Genomic DNA, 17611 nt, shown 5'->3' with positions numbered 1-17611 from the left:
CTTTAGCATTTGGAGGCTCTCAGTAACTGACTGGCTTTGGGCCAAACTCCCAATGTGCTTACAGCAGCAAGATGTTTCAGCTCACAGGGAGCTATGCAGCAGCCATTTCCTGCCCTACGTGGCTCAGGGTTGTATTTCCCCTTTTACTACTTTTAAAACTGTTGCCATTAGCTCTAGTAGTCAAGCCCAACTTCAGTTTTGATGTTAAACTTAAAAGGAAGAAAAACACTACAGCACATTTCCACACGTCAGCAGGCTGTCTTCCTTACAGTAATTCAATTACATTTTGGTTTTTTGCATACTTTAATGTTTGCAGTGTTGGCTGATAAGCTGTGATGTGTGCTTACGCACCCTGCTTTCTGGAAACTAGCCCGGATGTGGGGCGGGACTTTGACTCTGTAAACCCATAAATTCACATAGAGGAAGGAAACCCACTGTAACGATGGGGCAGAGTGTCTATATTTTTTAAAAAGTCTCTATGGTGATTTAACGATTAAACTGAAAACTGAAAAATCAGCTCAACTGTGGAGCTCACTCTGGAAACAAAGATAAAAAAGAATAATAGAAGTATAAGTCTTCTACTTGAAAATGGTCCCACTGACAATTATGTTGTACTTATTCTTAAAGTTAAATCTATGCATATGTGTTTGTTTATATCCAAAGATGAAGCTGCAGGGTGGAGCTTCATAATATTTTTGTCAGGTGTTTGTGAACTTTCCCCTTGAATTAAAATACTTATCTTAAACCATGATTAAATATTAACCTTCTTCCTGATTATAATTTTGTAAATCAATAATGAGAACATGCACAATAGCCTAGTGACACAAATAATGCAACAATTATGTGTCCTTCTGAAGTAGTAGTACCAAAGTAAACAGACAGGAAAACATTATTCTGACTAATAAACAACTAACAGAAATTTTGTAAGGAGGTCAGAGGTGATGAAGGGGATTGACCCATGATACCCAAGCAGATGATGTGTTTGACTCCTCTTCTGTCAACAAGGACCCTGGTTCCCTGCTACACTGTGGGACTATCCAGAGAAATCCATCTAATTGTTTATAAAAGAAATCAGTTAAAAATCATGTTACTTTTACTTGCTAGTGTTCTTGATTTCTTTCTCAAATCTGTGTTTCTACTTAGTATAGCACCTGCACAACCTGTACAAATGAAAATAAAGTTTTGTCTTATAGGATTACATTATCCAGATTGGTCTTATTAAGTATGTGTGAAGAGCTATGCACTGGCACGGAACGATTGGCATGGCACTCTCTTTTCACTGAGATGCAACATCCTAGTTTTAACAGGTACCTAAATAAATTCTTTCAACATGTGAGCACTTGTCCTAGCATTTACCTTAGAAGGCCAACGGGCTGCATCTCTCAATGTGGACAGATTTGTTTTCCATATATGGATATCATGCACAGCTCCACCCTTAGACACCTGGAGCGTCACTAAAAACAACGCAGGATTCATGTCTATATCTACTAGAGTAAATCAGATGAAATTGGTGACATACTTCTTTACAATTTGAAGGGAAATTAAGCATTTATGTGCTAAGTTCTGATTTATGCTTTAGATGTAATGTGATTAAATGCAATTATTGAGGCTGCAGCTGAAATTGTGCCACACCTGTGAAGAGTGGGAGGGTCTATTTTTGGAGGTGTGCTCATTTACCACAGCTCCTCCTTCATGAGTCAACCTGCAACTCTCCTTCCTCATGAACCCTCAGCATCTGACTGCTGCCACTACTTTTTCTTTGCTGTCTCTTCCCTCCACACATCAGAAGCAAAATGGTGAGTTTCTTTGTCCTAGATTTCTGCTGATGTAACACCAGTTAGTTTGCTCTGTTTGCTCCACAGGAAATGCTAGAAATGACTGTTTAAGTACCACTTTTTTTTTTTTTTTTACGATAACTTTAAAGAGGTGTAAAAGATTATGTTGCCAGTGTGTCTACAATAAAATGTTTCATTCTGGAATTTTTGAGAGGGGGCAGTTTGCCAAGAACAAAGATAATCTGATATCTGTGGAGGGTTTTGTTCAAGGTGTGGTTTCTCTCCAAAATGGAGGGAGCTTTGTTCGTGCCTCACACTTGCTCAGAGAGAATCCCTTGGGACAATCTTCTTGTTCTAACATGTTCCACAATGACTGGAATGCTACAGTGCCAAGGCACTAAACATTCATAGAGAAGCAGCACCTATGGCATGTTGCTGCTTAACAGCTATTGCAATATTTTTGCATTTAATTGACTTAACGGGGCTGGCATTTCTCTGGCAAAGTTTAGTTGTGAAGAGCTTCCTGTTTCTTCTTTCACTTCTGCTTTTCTCTAAACCAAAGCACAAGTGAAAAAAAATGACTGAACTATAAGCCTAGGCCCAGATTGTGAATTTTATCTTTGTGTTTGGTCAATTACCATTTTTTTTTTAAAGGAGTTTTCCACTTTATCAACTTTAAGTCTTGATACTAAATTTCTACTTTTTTTTTTTTTTTTTTTTTAAGCAGTCATACACTGTACAGCTGGCTTCCCCCCTCCCCCCTCCCTTTTTGTTTTTGTGTGTGTGCACTCGCATTTTCCGCAAAACATTTTATTTAAAAAATTTTTTGTTTTTTTCCGTCACTAGGCCTCTGGAGTAACAGTTGCTGACGAAGTAAAGGACATCATCAGTGACATGAAAGTAGTGAAAACTGATGCAAATCAGATGGAACGCATAAGATTAGTTGTACTTGAAATCAAAGAAGGCTCAATCATCATTGAGAAAATTTACCGGGAAAAAGATCTGACAGAAGTGGATGATGTCTTCAAGTTCTTCCTGGGTCTGCTGGATCCAAACACATGCCGCTACATGCTGTATGACTGCCACTTTGAGACAAAGGAGTCAAGTAAGAAAGAGGAGCTGGTCTTTGTGATGTGGTAGGTGAATTTTAATTCCTTTTTTCTTCTTCTCCTTTTGCAGAGAACAAACTAGTAAGAAGTTTTTGTAAAACTGATTTGGATGATTTCTTTTATGCCAGGGCTCCTGAGTCTTCACCCATCAAAGCAAAGATGCAGTACGCTAGCTCGAAAGACTCTCTTAAAAAGATCCTGACAGGTATGTTTTGGATCCTTTTTGTGGAACTTTTATTTCTTTAGTAAAAGTCATTTTTAAATGTGAAATACTTTTAATCTATGTCCCTGCCACCACCATGTTTGAAAGGGCTTCAGTCATCCTGTCTCAGATTTTCTTTTGAAATTGTTGGCATTCAGAGTTTGTGCTGAACTGTGTTCCCTCTTGTATCTTTTGACAGGTATCAAGCATGAGCTGCAGATGAATGACCTTTCAGATTATGGAACCAGGGATAATTTTGCAGAGAAAGTGGGAAAAGGCGTTATCAAAGTTGAAGGTCATCCTGTCACTGGCTACTAGTGAACTAAGCAATGAACGATCTCTTCCTTGTTTCAAATAAAGTCAACTTAAACAAATTTGAGAGGGTGATGTCAACATTTCCAAATGATGTGACTGTGTCGAAGCTTAATGGGAAGGGTTGGGCTCTGAATGGTATTGGGGTATATCCCAGTAACACAAACCACTGATGTCCTTTCTGTGTTAACGATTTGTAGCACAGTTTGGCAGCTTTGTGCAGAAATTATTCTTAATTTGGATGGCCATTTATGTCTGAGTCTAAACATAATTCAGCCAGTAAATCTATTTTTGTGTACAAAGTTTTTGCATATTCAGTGTAAATTTCATTTTAAAGTCATGAGTTGTTCCATGCTTACAATGTGCTATTAAACACCTTCAGCATATTGGGTCAAAATGCCTTGTTTCATCACCAAGATCACAAATGACAAACATCACTTAATTCAATCTAATTCCATCACATTTTATAAATGGTGTTATTGTTCTACATATCAGTGTTTGTGCAGAATACAAGAGTTCATGTTTGACCTTTTTTGGATATGAAAACATTGTACTTTTTGGTCATAGAAATCTGTGAAAAATTCTCATACTTGGTATATGAACTCTTGAATGAAAATAAATATTTTGCATTTAACCCAATCCTGACTGAAATATTCCTGAGTTGAAGTTAAAACTGCTGCCAAATTTAAGGGTGGGAAGGTCTAAGATATAAGGGTATGGACAACCTGAAAACATGCTTCCTTTAGCAATGCAAATCAGCAGAAGAGCAAGACCTGACCCGTTTGCCTGTCAAGCCTGATGCAACATTAGCGTCATGAAATTTGAGAATTTATAAACGTATGGATGCATCTAAGGTCAAGCTAAAGATTTACATAAAGTTGCATCAACATACATCCTTTGTTACTGCTTACAATCACCCAAGCCAGTGTTTCGGTGATGTGGTTTGTGTATCTCAAATACAGCCCAAATAAGGACTAACACCAACATTCAGCAGGAACTCGTCACCATGACTTGAGGAAGGCTGGCTTTACAGCGCTTAAGCACCGCCTTAGAAATTACTCATCTGTTGAAACTTGTCACAAGTGGTCTGTACCCTTTAGTCCAACAGTAGTTTACTTTTGCAAGTCGAATAAGATTTTAAATGCTAGGTTTAGTTTGACTTTTTGAAAGACCCCACCCTCTATGTAACTTCTTTTGAAAGCAGTGATCAAGGGAGAGAAGAGGGACCTCTGTCTTTCATTACATTTCCTGATGTCCATTGGTGCAAACTGGATCTAAACCTTCAAAAAGCACAATGCTACTCTTACAAGCAGCTGCGTAAAAATTTAAAGTTTCTTTTCTGTGCTGCTCAAGTTCTACTGTGTGAGAACATACAGCAAGGATGTTGCTGTGTAGTAATACTTCCTGTCAGAGACCGTTCTGTACACAGCAGAGCGTTGACAGTCCCCCCACCCCCCCTCAACCAACATTTCACGCTTGCAAGATGTTTTACTGTTAAATGCGATTGCAGTTCCCAGTCAGTTCTGTTAACTGTTGAGGAAGCTGGACAGTAAACAATTGCAAGCTTGCCATTTGATAAAGTCAAGTCACAATGAAACATGCAACACATCTGCAGATATTGCACCTTTACAGCAACTACAACACTGAACAGGATTATAGTTTGCTACACTGTAGTTTATTCATTCATACAAATTCCATGAGTGTTATTGGCAGCCAGCTACAGAGGAAAGCAGGCCCTAAAGGTACTGCGTCGATAGACCATAAAATGTTCCCATCATTCAACCACATAGAAAAGACATACAAAGTAATTGCACAGGTTGATGTACGTTTGACGTACATTCGACTTCCCTTTTAACACTGAACTATGGGGAAATGTCTGGAATATAAGGCAAGGGGATAAATAACTTTCTGACATAGTCAGAATTGTAGAAGGAATGTGGGTTCAGTAAAGATTGCAGCAGGATTCTCCCCTCTAATCTTACTTTGAATGTAATGTTCATTACACAAAATATTTGATTCCTACAGCTGCAACAAATGCAATCAACTACAGTACAAGAAAGAAACCATTTTGGAATGCATAACTATGGTAATCATAAGGCATAGTTGGCAGTTTTTGTCTAATCCGCAGTGAGCTTCTTCTCAGACCGATGTTCCTTCCTTCAGTTCCACAAACTCTCCCTTGAAAAACACAAATTGCATAAAGATTAGTGATGAAATATGCAGAGGCTAAAACAGTCTTCACTTAAAAAGACACATTTGTGCTCTTTCACCAGTATCTCACCTTGCCGTCCAGATGGTCCTGTAATGTTCTCACAGTCTCTCTCTCTTTGGTCAACTGGTCCTGAGTGGCCTTGAGAAGCTGCTGGAGCTTGGTAGCAGCTTGGCCCAGGTCTTTGGACAGCTTCTTCTCCTTCTCCAAGCGTTCCTGTGTGAACAGCAGGGGGAGACATGACTTTGAAGTGGCATCATTAAATAAGACTATACGGTATTAAAATGAGATGAAACTTGCTCACATAGCCATCTGTGCAATACCACACTTAATGTTACCAAAACATGCTGATATTAACAGAAAAGGACATTATCCTTGCACACCTTGAGCTGAGCAACATCTTCAGTATCCGATTGAGGAGACTCTGCAGAAACCTTTAACAGATCCAGCTGAGCCTGAAGTTCTACTACAGTCTTCTGGGCCTGGAAGTGGACAACACATGTTTATGTTATCCACTAAGAGCTTATTAGTGGCCCAGAACTGAGAACTGTGAACATAATGAGTGCCTTTATGATGGCTATTACCTGCTCAAACTCCTCAGAGAGCTGCTGCTTCTGGGCCGCCTCCCCGTGCAGCTTCTCTGTTGTCCGACTCAAGTCGTTCTGAACCTGACAGCGGGCACATACAAACGCACTATCAATTACACAATGGATTGCTGGAGGGTTAGGGCAAACATGCATGTTCAGAGGTTCATGTGTGAAAGCAGCAGCACTGCACGCACACACACGGGTATTAAAAGCTATGAAAACCTGAGCACGAAGTTAGTTTCCTCTCACTATTTTAGGTGAAAGGCTAAAGTCAACACACAAGCTTTGAGCTGTTAATATAAACAAATAACTGAAAACAAAGAAGAGGTGAGCATGCCGTCACAGAACTAATAGTTGTTAGTGTTAGATCCACGCAGTAGATGCAAACTGTGGTTAGCATGAAGAGTCATCTTGTTGGAGTACTGGACATACTGAAAATACAGCAACCCTGAATCAAAGGTCATCTGTTATAGCCTGTACTGAGGTTTTGTAGCCACATCCTTTATTCTGGGGATATGTGCTGCACAAATAAAATTAGTGTCAAATGTAACCTTTTGGATTTTCTCTGAAACTGAACCAAGGTAACTTTTAAACTGACTAAAAACAAAACAAATAAAGGAGATCTATGGAGAGCTGTTCCAGTAGCTGTCCAGTACTTTCTGAAGGGAAGTGACGGGTGCCCTGTGACTTTCGCACCCTGACCTGACTGGGTTCAGTCTCAGCTGGGCCATTCTGCTCTCCCTGAGCTTGCTTCGTGATCTTTCCCAGCTGCTCTTTGACCTGAAACAGGAAGCCGTCACCAGTCACTGGTTATGTAACTGCTACGGATGAATCAGCTTTGTGTTTACACGTCACTGAAACTTCACCAAGCCGACTGCATGTGTGAAGGAGCAATTTCCATCCATTTCTTGACAAACAGTCATACTTAACCCCCTCCACCTCTGTCATTCTGGTTACTGAATTTGTTCATATTCTTGTCTGGTGGATGGAAAGGGGATCATGTCAGCAAATTCACCTGTTCAAGCTCCTCCTTGTGTGCCCGAGCCTCCTTCTGAGCCAAATCCAGCTGGCTCTGATACTCAGACAGCTGCACCTTCAGCTGGGCACAAAGTGCAGCACAACGAGAAACAGATGTTAGACAAGCTTTGCTGCAACTGCACCCAAAGAGGCTGTTGTCTTTAAATGCGCAAAAGGAAGCACACAGAGCTAATTCTGCATTAAACACTTACCACTAATTCTGTACAGAGATCACAAATTCTTTTCTCTCCCCAGAATCTAATGCTTAAAATGTGCTTGTTCATCATGTGCTAGCTTTAATAATTGCTGTTGGGGTACCTGCTCCATCTCCTCTGAGGTCACCAAGTTGTCCGACTGCTTTTCCAGCTGGGCCTCCAGAAGCATCATCTGCTCCTTTAACTGCCACCAAAAGTATGTTTGTTACTTTAGAGGTTTTGTTAATCTTAGAGGTGTTTTATATTAAAAAAACATGCACCTGTTCTACACTTTGGTTTTCTGCTTCCAGCGTGATAACTTTCTGCAAAGCCTGGTAGTGATACAAGAGATTAAAGTTTAGGTTTTACAAATTTTGTTAAACTTATTTGAATGTGGTTGAAAACATCCAAGTAATTTAAAGTAGGTCTAACTTGCCTCCTTCAACTGTTCCTCCACATTTGCCATTTTTGACTTCCACACCAGCTCTTCCTCCTCCACACTATTCTGCAGATGTTTCAGCATTCCTTCCTAATAGAGAAAAGGAACATTGATCCATGAGCACGATAAGCATGTGCCATGTTGTACAACCCTGTTATGATTTTAGTCACTTACTGTTTCAGCCAGGACAGTCCTGTACTGTTCACATTCTGCCTGCAGGGAGCCATGGCTTTCCTCTGCCTCCTTCAATTTCTCAAGCAACTCCTACAACCAAACAAACACATTCAGATCCTCTGTTGGGAAATTTACACCAGTTCATAAAGTAGAAGCATGTTGCTTACTGGCAATGCTGTGCTTGACCGAGACTCATGGCTGAGAGTCTCCTGAGCTTTCTGTGTAAATATTTGCAACCAGTTGGACTAAATGAGGAGAAAAACAATACAGATAAAAATCATTACTGTGACAATTCACCACTCAGCTATTTATTTTGTGAAATCTCCCATTTATACCTGCTCTGCCTCTACTGGGATCTGTGGGAAGAGCAACTGGAGAGTATCTTTGGTTTCGGTCTGAAAAGCTGCCAATTGTGCCTCAGCATCCTGTCACAGCAATGGATGGCATATTCACTACGGTGATAAACTGCAATCTGATGTCAACTGATGAGCCAATAGCAAATAAAAAGACTTACTGTATCAGTTACCGTCTTTTCTTTTGCTTCTCTCAGCTCCTCCTGTAGTGATGCAACAAGAGCATCCTTCTCAGCCAGACTATGGAGAAGCAAAAAAAAAAAAAAAAAAAAAAAAAAAAAAAAAAACAGATCTAAATGACAGAACCTTGAAAGAATGAGACCGAAGAACTGTGCAAGTGCAGTTAACTACCTGTTCTTTAGTAGTGCCATCTCTGTGGAGGTATCAGACTATTAAAACAGAGAGAACACGTAAATACATCTCATAAATTTGTGCTCTGCAGCATTGCTCCCTGAGTAGAATGCACATTAACACACTGAGCAAAGCTTACTGTTGTGTTCTTAAGTTGCGCTGTCTCCTCTCTGAGGTTTTTAAGTTCATCCTGAAGTGATGTGATGAGGTCATTATCCTCACTGAATGACACCATACAAAATAGCATAAATTATCAGAAAGCAAATGATAAGTGCAGCCACATAGACGGATAACAAAAGCTTACCATACCTCTTATTTCTTTGCTCGAGCTCAGCGATAGTGTTCTCCTGTTGAAGCAAGAGATGACTTGAGATTATCATCAGCAGCATCAGAAATAATACTGGCAATAAGCAAGTAGTGATGCTTTTTGACAGCAGGTGTTTGTAAGACTTACAGCAGCTTCCTGCTTTGTCTGCAGTTGCTTCAGTTCTTCATGAAGGGAGCTGAGCTGGCTGTCTCTCTCCTGAAGGCTGAAGGGAATAGTGCTTCAGTCAGAAAATTAACCAACTCCGGATCTCATTTTGCAAAAGACAATCAAACACTCACCAGAGCTTTAGATGTTCCAGTTCTGCCATATCTGCCTGCTGAATAAGAAACAACAAACATCTTGAGGGCTGGCTGAACATGTTAGGCTTGGCTTTTCTAATTAGCCAAACAACACTGCAAACAAATGCTTTACCTCTTTGTCATCCTTGTTGTCCTCCTCCTTTTTGTTCTGACTGGCCTCTAACAGAGAGTTGATGGTAGTCACTTGCTGGACAAGCTGGTTTTTCTCTGCTTGTGTCTCTTTCAGCTGAGCGTTAAGGGCATCCACCTGAGCAGAATGCTCCCTGATCTCAGCCTCCAGCATCCCTATACGTGCTTGACACTCTGCATGGACAATACACAACTTATTCCATATTTTTAAATTCTGCAATTAAAAAAAAACAAACAAACAAACAAAAAAAAAAAAACAAAAAAAAACAATTCGCTTAAATTCTGATAAGCATTAAAACCCATTCCCTCCTACTCTCACCTGACACTGAGCTGCTGTCCTGTTGGGCCTTCTCCAAAGTTGCTTGCAGGCTGTTGTTTTTAGTCTGTGCTGCTCTGAGCTCCTCACATACCTCCTCTACTTTCTTCTGCAATGCCTGCTCAGCTTCTGCATGGCTCCCCTAAAAGATATTGATCAAACTGTGTCATGCAGCAGAGGGAAAACGTTTTTCTGATGCAACTTTAAAATGTATTTTTCTTCATAGGCAAATGTCTTGAAGGAAGTGCTTTGAAATTGTAGGAATTCGATTAGCCTGCCTGTGCCTGCATGACGGAGTGAGTCACGGCAGCTAAATGTCAACTCAAATCACAGCAGATAATCTGAAAATATTTTCAAATTTCAGAAAGTTAAATGCATACTGGCTTCTGGCCTACCCCCACTGTACAACCTGTTTAAAGAAGAAAGGTTATGCAATGTCTGAAGATGGGGAGGCGCCCAAAACGTCACATTAAATTTTTCAGAAGCAGCTTCTGGTGTGTGGCCTTTTTTATCTAACACAACCTGTTCAAAGGCCCTAAGTGGCTGGAAGGGATGAAAGTTAATAATTGACATAAACTATCAGAATTACTGACCAAGTTGCTCTAAATAACCAGAAGTTGTTTAGATTTAGTGTTCCACCACTATGAAACCATTTGGTCCGACAGCAGAAGGAGTTGTGAATTGACTGACTAAGACAGAAATGCACTTCCTTTCTAAAAGTCACGTTATAAATAGCAACAGACTGTTCTTGTACTTTTACAGCCTATTACAGCCGGCTGGAGTGGATACATGTTCAGACATGCACTCATTCCAGCTGTTGTGGGGAGGCATGCTCCCTGCAGCCCCATTATTGCATGGCTGCATTACAGCCTTGCCCTGAGCTCTGTGATTACACGACAATTATGTTTCCCATAACATTAGAGGGACGCACTAGTAGCTGGGAAAGGCTCACATTTTCAAGACACTTCATAACCATATGGCTGCTGAAGCAAAAAGCTAAGTTTAAGGCAGGAAGAGAAAAAAAAGGCAAGAATAGATTTGGTTTAACATGGACATATGATCATGTGTCACGAAGATGATGTGGTGTTCCCACAGACTAGGCCAACCTGTAGCACCGAGAGCTGCTTCTCTGTGGTGGAGACCTTGGCCTCCAGCCCTTTCCTGATTTGCTCATCAGCAAGCAGACTTTCTGTCTTCTCTCCGAGCTCCTTGGTTAACTTTGTGCATTCCTGTCGCAGTTTGGCCAGCTCTGCATTTTGCCTGAGAGCAGAATGAAAAAGAGGGAGAAACAAAGTAAAGACACATGGCTTGCAAACATATAATTCAGCCTTCAGGCCTGCGCCTCCAAACAAACATCTGAATCTGTTCACGCACTAAATTCACAGTCACTTAATATAAAACAGGTCAAATGCCTGCTATTATAAACCCTTGCTTTTAAATTCCTGCACTGTTAGGCTCACTTGCTCTCAGCTTGACTAGTTGCTTGGTTGAGAGCGTCGCGGAGTATTGAGTTCTCCTGCTGTAGACGGGCAAGTTGGGCATTGGGGCCTTTTTCCAGTTGGTCCTGCAGGCTCAGGATCTGCATTCATTTCCAAATTCATGTATTAATAAACAAACCAGGGAAGGAATTAAAGCACAAAATGTGGCCCAGTGAATTTTAAAATGAATTGTAATATTCATAGAACTGACCTTTGCATTGAGCCTCTGGGTCTGGGCTACGTGGTCCTGGTAACTGGCCTGCATGCGGGCTTGCAGAGCAATCATTTCTTGCTCCCTCTTACTTAGCTGGGAACTCAGTCTCGTCTCCACACTGGCCACCTTGGACTTTTCAGCAGACAGCTCCTGATAAGCAGAAAGCAGTCAGATGAACTGTAATACTAATGGAGATATTTAACTTTTAACAACTGTCATGGGGTCAAGACAAATATTACATTTTTTACTAAGAATATAGTGGCTTTTTCTACTGTGCTGCAATATTGATTCATCATCTGGTTCAAGACAAGAAGATGGTTCTGGTTTTAATTATATAAAGATGGTTGAATCTTTTGGTTGGCAGACATATTAAAATGTTTATCAAAACTGTGCAACCCTAAGGATGAATTCTGACTTTCATGAACTGACATGGATATTTAGAAACTGCACGAACCCTCCCACGCTTCCTCAAAAATATGGTTTGTACTTTCAGCAGATTTTGTAAGCTTTCCTCTAGTGCCACCTTCAGGACAAAGAATATTACAAAGCTAAACATCAACTTACATTTGTCAAACAATTAATAAGGTGGAATTTAGCCCAAAACTACAACCCAACTAAACTACACTTTCTGCATAAAGTAAAGCTCAAAGAATCCATTTCCCTGATGATTAATTTGTCATAATAGCTGCCAACATGGTCTAGATAAGATGGTGGGCTATGGTTGTTTTTTTTAACCATTTTCAGACTCTTGTGTATCCAACCTTGGTGAGTTCTCTGAGGCGGTTCTTAACAGCAGAAGCATCCTCTTGTTCTGTCGCCAGCTGTTTCTCCTTCTCCTCCAGCTGTTTTTTTAGCATGGCCACTGGATCTCCTTTCTGGCTGGCCTTTAAAAAAAACAAAACAACTTTTCCTCAAATTTCAAATGAATGCAGCAAGTACAGTTCCAGTACAAGTGCAGTGTTTCTTACAGTGTGCCAAGTGTCTTGAATTATGCCGACTTTCTCAGACAGGATCTCGATGAGTCTATGTGCTTCTCCTTCACTGAACATCATGCTACTGATGGTGGAAACCAGAGCCTTATAGGGCAGGTACAACGGAGCATCAGCAGAGTCTCCTGCTGCCACTGCAGAGGCAAAGACAAAAATCACAGGAGAATAAAGAAAGAAATTCTGAATCAATTTAAAGCTAAAAACAAAGGCAGGGAATTTAAAGTTGTCACAGAGATGACTATGTTCACAGTACTTCAGGAAAAGGAAAAGGCTGAGATTCTTCCTTTGAGTCTGGAGCCATGGGTAGTTTCAGATGGCAAAATGATGGTGCATTGTGGCACCAGGCAGAGACAAGCCTCAGGCAAGGGGAGAAAGCTGACCCCTCCTCTACACTCACTTTCAGAGGCACTGAAAGGCTTTGTGAGCTAACAAAACAGGGCAACAGTGTTTGGACCAGTTGGTATGCTTTATGCCCTCCAGAGCTGAGTGCCAGACATTACCCACCACTGCCCTTGGTACTGTGGGTACACAGCTGGAAGTTCATGAGTACTGACAGGTTGTTTCTGTCTTACACTGGGAGTGTATGTTTATGCTACTCAGATATGCAGGCATGCTTCCACTCTTTCTTCCCAAACATTATACGTATAATCGCCAGTGTTATGGCTAATGTAGTTCCTGCCTAGATTACCATTTCCATTAGTTCAAAGGAGAGGGCTAATTTTAACATTATACGCTTTAACAGCAATATTGATTAACAACAGCACCTCTGATCCTCGAGAAAAAGTTCCTGGATAAGGTGTAGAAACCTACACTGAGATTGTGGGTTTCATTTTTTAAAACTACCATCTTTGATTACCACTTTAAAGCTCTAAAAATGTTCAAATAAATTTCAAATCTACATGTAGGATAAAATCCCAAATGCAAAACGTAGAAATATACTCCAGATGATGTGCTTACCAGACTCAGTCTTTTTTTTTGAGGCCTTCTTCTTTGGTTCCTGTGATTTGGCTGCAGCAGCAGGAGCCTGCTGAGATCCCACGGGGGGCACAGCCATTACTGGGACATCTTTAGTGACAGCCTCCAGCACTGGAGCAGTCTTGGATGGAGCTGGTGTAGACTTGGTGGTTGCAGGGGCAGATTTAGTTGTGGCAAGCATGGACTTGGCTGATACAGGGGCAGCTTTAGCTTGGGTAGGGGCAGACTTTGCTGATGCACTGGCAGGGGCTGAAGCAGGAGCAGACTTGGTAGAGACAGGGGAAGACTTGGCCAATGTGGCAGACTTAGCTGGGGCGGAGGATGGGGTGGTTGCTTTGGTTGGAGCAGACACATGGGCCTGGGTTAAGGCAGGGGCTGCTGAAGACTTTACTGGTGCAGCAGACACAGTTGGAGCTGGCTGTGTTGATGCTGGTTCCACCTTTGCCACCTTCTTCTTCTTCTTGTCTTTAGGTGAGGGCTCAGCAACAGAGCTTGGTTCAGCTGCAACTTTGAGCTGTGTCTCTGCAGCCATGGAAGCTGCAGCCGGTTTAACCTCAACAGCAGGGGCAGGCTCAGGGGTGGGAGCAGGAGCAGCAGATGCAGCTGGGGCTACAGCGGGTTCAATGACTGGGTCAGCTTCAGAGTCAGCTTCAGCTGCCTCGTCGGGCTTCTCTTGATCTGGGATTTTACCATTGGGCTTCTCTTCTTTCTTCTTTCCACGACTCTTCTTCTCAGATACTTTGTCCTTTTTCTTCTTCTCAGAACGAACAGACTGCATCTTCCCTAACTCTCTGCGTTGTTTAGCCAGGGCCTCCTCATAAGAAGTCTCCTTCATTGAGAAGGTGGACACAAGGGCAATCCCGACAGCAGAGATCACCATGAATCCACCAAATACCATAATCCCAAGGGTCTGGGGGTCATAGATATCCATTGTTTGATTTTAGTTAACCTAAGAAGAGAGTAGGGACACAGGTAACAACAAAACAGGCCATTATGCTAAAAGATATTTTGTTATGAAGACAAAGGCAGATAAGTAATTTCTACAAAGAACAAAAGTAGTATTAGTAATTGTAGTTTATACAGATAATAAAAAATCCTAAAGGCTTCCTTTCCTATTCAAAAATAATCTGAGAGCAGCATTTATAAGACAGCAGGGAAATAAATTTTTTTTCACATATTGCTGTGAAGAACCTGCCTCGTCTTTACCTTCAACAGCCTCAAGGTGTCACTATTATCTCCATAAACGCTCATCTGCAGGCTGCCCACAAAGTAAATCAAATGTGAAGCAGAGAGCACTAGCATTAGACACGCATTACAGTTTTCAATATGATTGTAGAACTAAATTGTTCTCCCTGCATCTCATACACTATTTGAGAAGCTGACTATTAAGTTTTGAGTAAGGTTTTGATTGTTTCATTGCTCAAAGTATGAAGTTTTAAACTTATAAAAGAACACTACTCAACACTGTTTGCTTTCTTGTAACCTTAACATCATCGTTTTGAAATACTAAATATTGTAATGTGCCACATGATGCAATTGAGCACAGTACTAGTCCAAAAAAAAGGGTGCAGGCAAAAATGGAAAAACATTTCCAGAAGTTGGCTGGTGGTTGGTGTTAATTTCCTGCCCTGTAAAAACAACCCTTGAAGAGCCTTTTAACTGCAGCTCTTGTCACAAACCAGAACGTTGAGCCTGCAGGGCAGGAAAAGCTTCTAGAATAGATGACAAGTTAAGAGACTTTCTCACAACAGCACTATTACATATATTCATGTTTATATTCCAATATTATTAGGAATGTTATCCCACAAGAAAACACACATTCTAGAGAGAGAGAATATAGTGGTGGATAGTTTTAAAACAAAGTAACATGGAGACTTTTTTTTCTTTTTTTGGAAAACTGCTGAGCCACTTTAGTATAATCAAAATAGAGCCCAGAGTCCCCGTTTATTGCAGGGTCTAAAAGCAAAAGAGGCAAGGAAAAAGGCTGGCCGGCGTCCTGATGTGTAGTCACACGTCAGTACATCTCCACGCAGTCTAAAGACGAGCACTTCAAGAAAACTGGTTCGTGGACGGTGAAAGCAAATCTCCGGTACATAAGGTTTGACTTACCACGGTGTTACAAGCCATAGTCAGTTTTGTACTTGACAATAACTATTTTAACCATGGGCATTGGAATTTCCACAGTGAGTGCATTCAGACAAGAAAACAAAAGAAAAAGTCTGTCTTAATCTTTTATTAGTTTGGCTTCAAGACACAATGTAAGGACTATTTATGCAAAAATAATAATAAAAAAACAACTATTTTTTTTTATCATAATTTAATTAAAAAGCTCTGTATTGAATAACTTTCCCCGATTGTTTATTTAACACCTAGCTAATCGTGGCACCGAGACAAGTGAGAGGGGCTTTCGGGTTAACATAATATATCCTACCTTTACCGCCGTCACAAATTCAACAAAGCAACGAAAGACTTCGCAATATTGCAACGATCACGTGCTATTTGCTTTTTATCTTTACTTTCCAGCTAGCTCTGGAGCTAACACTATGAATCAATGAACTTTGCTAATTTCCTGCATACCAAGTGTCGGTTCACGAAAAAGAAAAGAGAAAAATACAGCTCTCTGAAGCGAAGAATAAAACTACTGACTACATAAAATAATTTAAAATAATAATAGATAACTTTAACATGGAATCTCTATATTATTACTTATCCCAGGGTTTAGCACTGGATAGCTTTCCAAGCTAGCTAACCCAGGCTCAGAGAATAAAAAAATTCCAAGAATCCCACACTTACTGCGCTGGTGATAAAGCTACGACTCCTTGCTTCAAATGACAGAGGCTGAGGGCAGAAAAACAAAAGAGTTGTAAATGTAATGACTTCTGCTCAAAGCTACCTTATTATACAGATATGCAGCTAACTTGATTTTTTCCACTGCTCTCCCCCTCACTGCGATGGATCCGTGGTCTGCTGTGAAGTCGTGGCACTTCGAGCTGGCTAGACGCGCTGGCCCTGTGCCCCTGAGAGCGGCCATAAATTCAGAAGCTTCCTGATTGGCTGGAATAAGTTAAAACCGGAAATAGTGTTACTGGGAATTGTAGTTTTTGTTGTTTTTTTAAAAGTGAGTTTTACGTCTTTCAGACAAACAAAACGGGTTTGTTTTGAACGATTAAATAAATGTATGCAATACATTTAATAATCAATTCCTTTAAGTGAACCTTTACTGAAAATACACGTTCAATTAAAAAAAAGAACATTTTTTACGCTGAGTAGTAGTGCTGTTAAGTGTTATTGTAGAAAAACATTCTTTATAGTTTGTTCGAAAACAACCTTTTCATATTCTTCATTATCTTGCAATAAAACAAAACAGTAAGTCTGTTTGTTCTTCATATAATTTGTAAAAGTACTGCCAACCAACCTTGTAATGTTTGCACTGTAAAATTAAGTTTTCAGTTTACCTTGAGCACAATCTTGTCTACATTTACCCCAAATTAATATTTTTAATGTTATTAGCTAAAATTGAATTGGAGTCTTCGTCTCAGATTCAGCTTAGACTGTTCAACAAAACTGTTTAATAATATAATGTAGGTGGAGACATTTGCTATAGTTAATTTACATATCAATCTACATTATCTTTGTCATAGGGGGAACACATTTTTCACTTTCCAATATGAGTTTAGTTTCTCAAACAAAAGTTAACAACTTGTGAAATTCCAAAATATAATGTTAAAGGTAAATAAGAAAAACTAATAACACATATCCACAATACATATAAGTGTTCTTTTCAGGATTATATTAATATGTTGCTTCGGTAAATTATTTAAAAAATAAACCATCCTTATGCAGTCAGCCCTGACAGTTACAAAAGAAGCAGGCCACCAAGTTCACTGAACCAAAGCCAGTGAATGTGTCTTTATTTTGCATATCTGTTGCAACTGATGTGACTGTTTTCACTCCTTTTTCTCACTCTGACTCTGCATTATGTCAGCTATAATAAGTTCAGCATCTGTTAAATTTGCTCACTTTCAAGATAGGAGCTGAGAAAACTCCCAATTATAAAATTGTTGTCAAAGAAGTTAAGGTGTTGTTTTAAATGCAATTAGAGCATGCAGTAAATTGTGAACCTCTGGAAACCTTTTAAACCAATGCATAACAAATACTCTG

General features: G+C 40.2%; 2 protein-coding genes across 8 annotated transcripts; one reads left to right on the top strand and one right to left on the bottom strand.

Moving 5' to 3' along the window:
• The first annotated feature begins 1650 nt into the window (after positions 1–1650).
• On the top strand, positions 1651–4037 carry LOC121655624 (cofilin-2-like). Its single transcript, XM_042010404.1, has 4 exons — positions 1651–1796; positions 2622–2911; positions 3013–3089; positions 3286–4037. Exons 1-4 carry the CDS (start codon positions 1794–1796, stop codon positions 3402–3404), a joined length of 489 nt encoding a protein of 162 aa, XP_041866338.1. The 5' UTR covers positions 1651–1793; the 3' UTR covers positions 3405–4037.
• A 1014-nt stretch (positions 4038–5051) lies between these two features.
• rrbp1a (ribosome binding protein 1a) lies at positions 5052–16476 on the bottom strand. 7 transcript variants are annotated; one of them, XM_042010392.1, is made up of 28 exons: positions 16369–16463; positions 16244–16288; positions 13433–14399; positions 12455–12624; positions 12248–12370; positions 11484–11636; positions 11255–11373; positions 10901–11054; positions 9798–9936; positions 9462–9652; positions 9329–9366; positions 9177–9252; positions 9032–9069; positions 8862–8943; positions 8723–8760; positions 8533–8611; positions 8354–8443; positions 8186–8263; positions 8019–8108; positions 7842–7934; positions 7687–7737; positions 7530–7610; positions 7210–7293; positions 6891–6974; positions 6192–6275; positions 5991–6089; positions 5680–5823; positions 5052–5576 (listed from the first exon to the last, which is right to left on the bottom strand). In XM_042010392.1, exons 3-28 carry the CDS (start codon positions 14379–14381, stop codon positions 5538–5540), a joined length of 3366 nt encoding a protein of 1121 aa, XP_041866326.1. In that variant the 5' UTR covers positions 14382–14399; positions 16244–16288; positions 16369–16463; the 3' UTR covers positions 5052–5537. The 7 variants fall into 7 exon arrangements, with proteins under 7 accessions (XP_041866326.1, XP_041866327.1, XP_041866328.1 ...); XM_042010393.1 differs by lacking the exon at positions 16244–16288 and having other exon boundaries at positions 16344–16476; XM_042010394.1 differs by having other exon boundaries at positions 9329–9363; positions 16244–16444.
• Between the last annotated feature and the right edge of the window lie 1135 nt (positions 16477–17611).

This window comes from Melanotaenia boesemani, chromosome 16, assembly GCF_017639745.1.
Source record: "Melanotaenia boesemani isolate fMelBoe1 chromosome 16, fMelBoe1.pri, whole genome shotgun sequence".
Taxonomy (NCBI): Eukaryota; Metazoa; Chordata; class Actinopteri; order Atheriniformes; family Melanotaeniidae; genus Melanotaenia; species Melanotaenia boesemani.
This window is presented reverse-complemented; position numbering and strand designations above follow the sequence as displayed.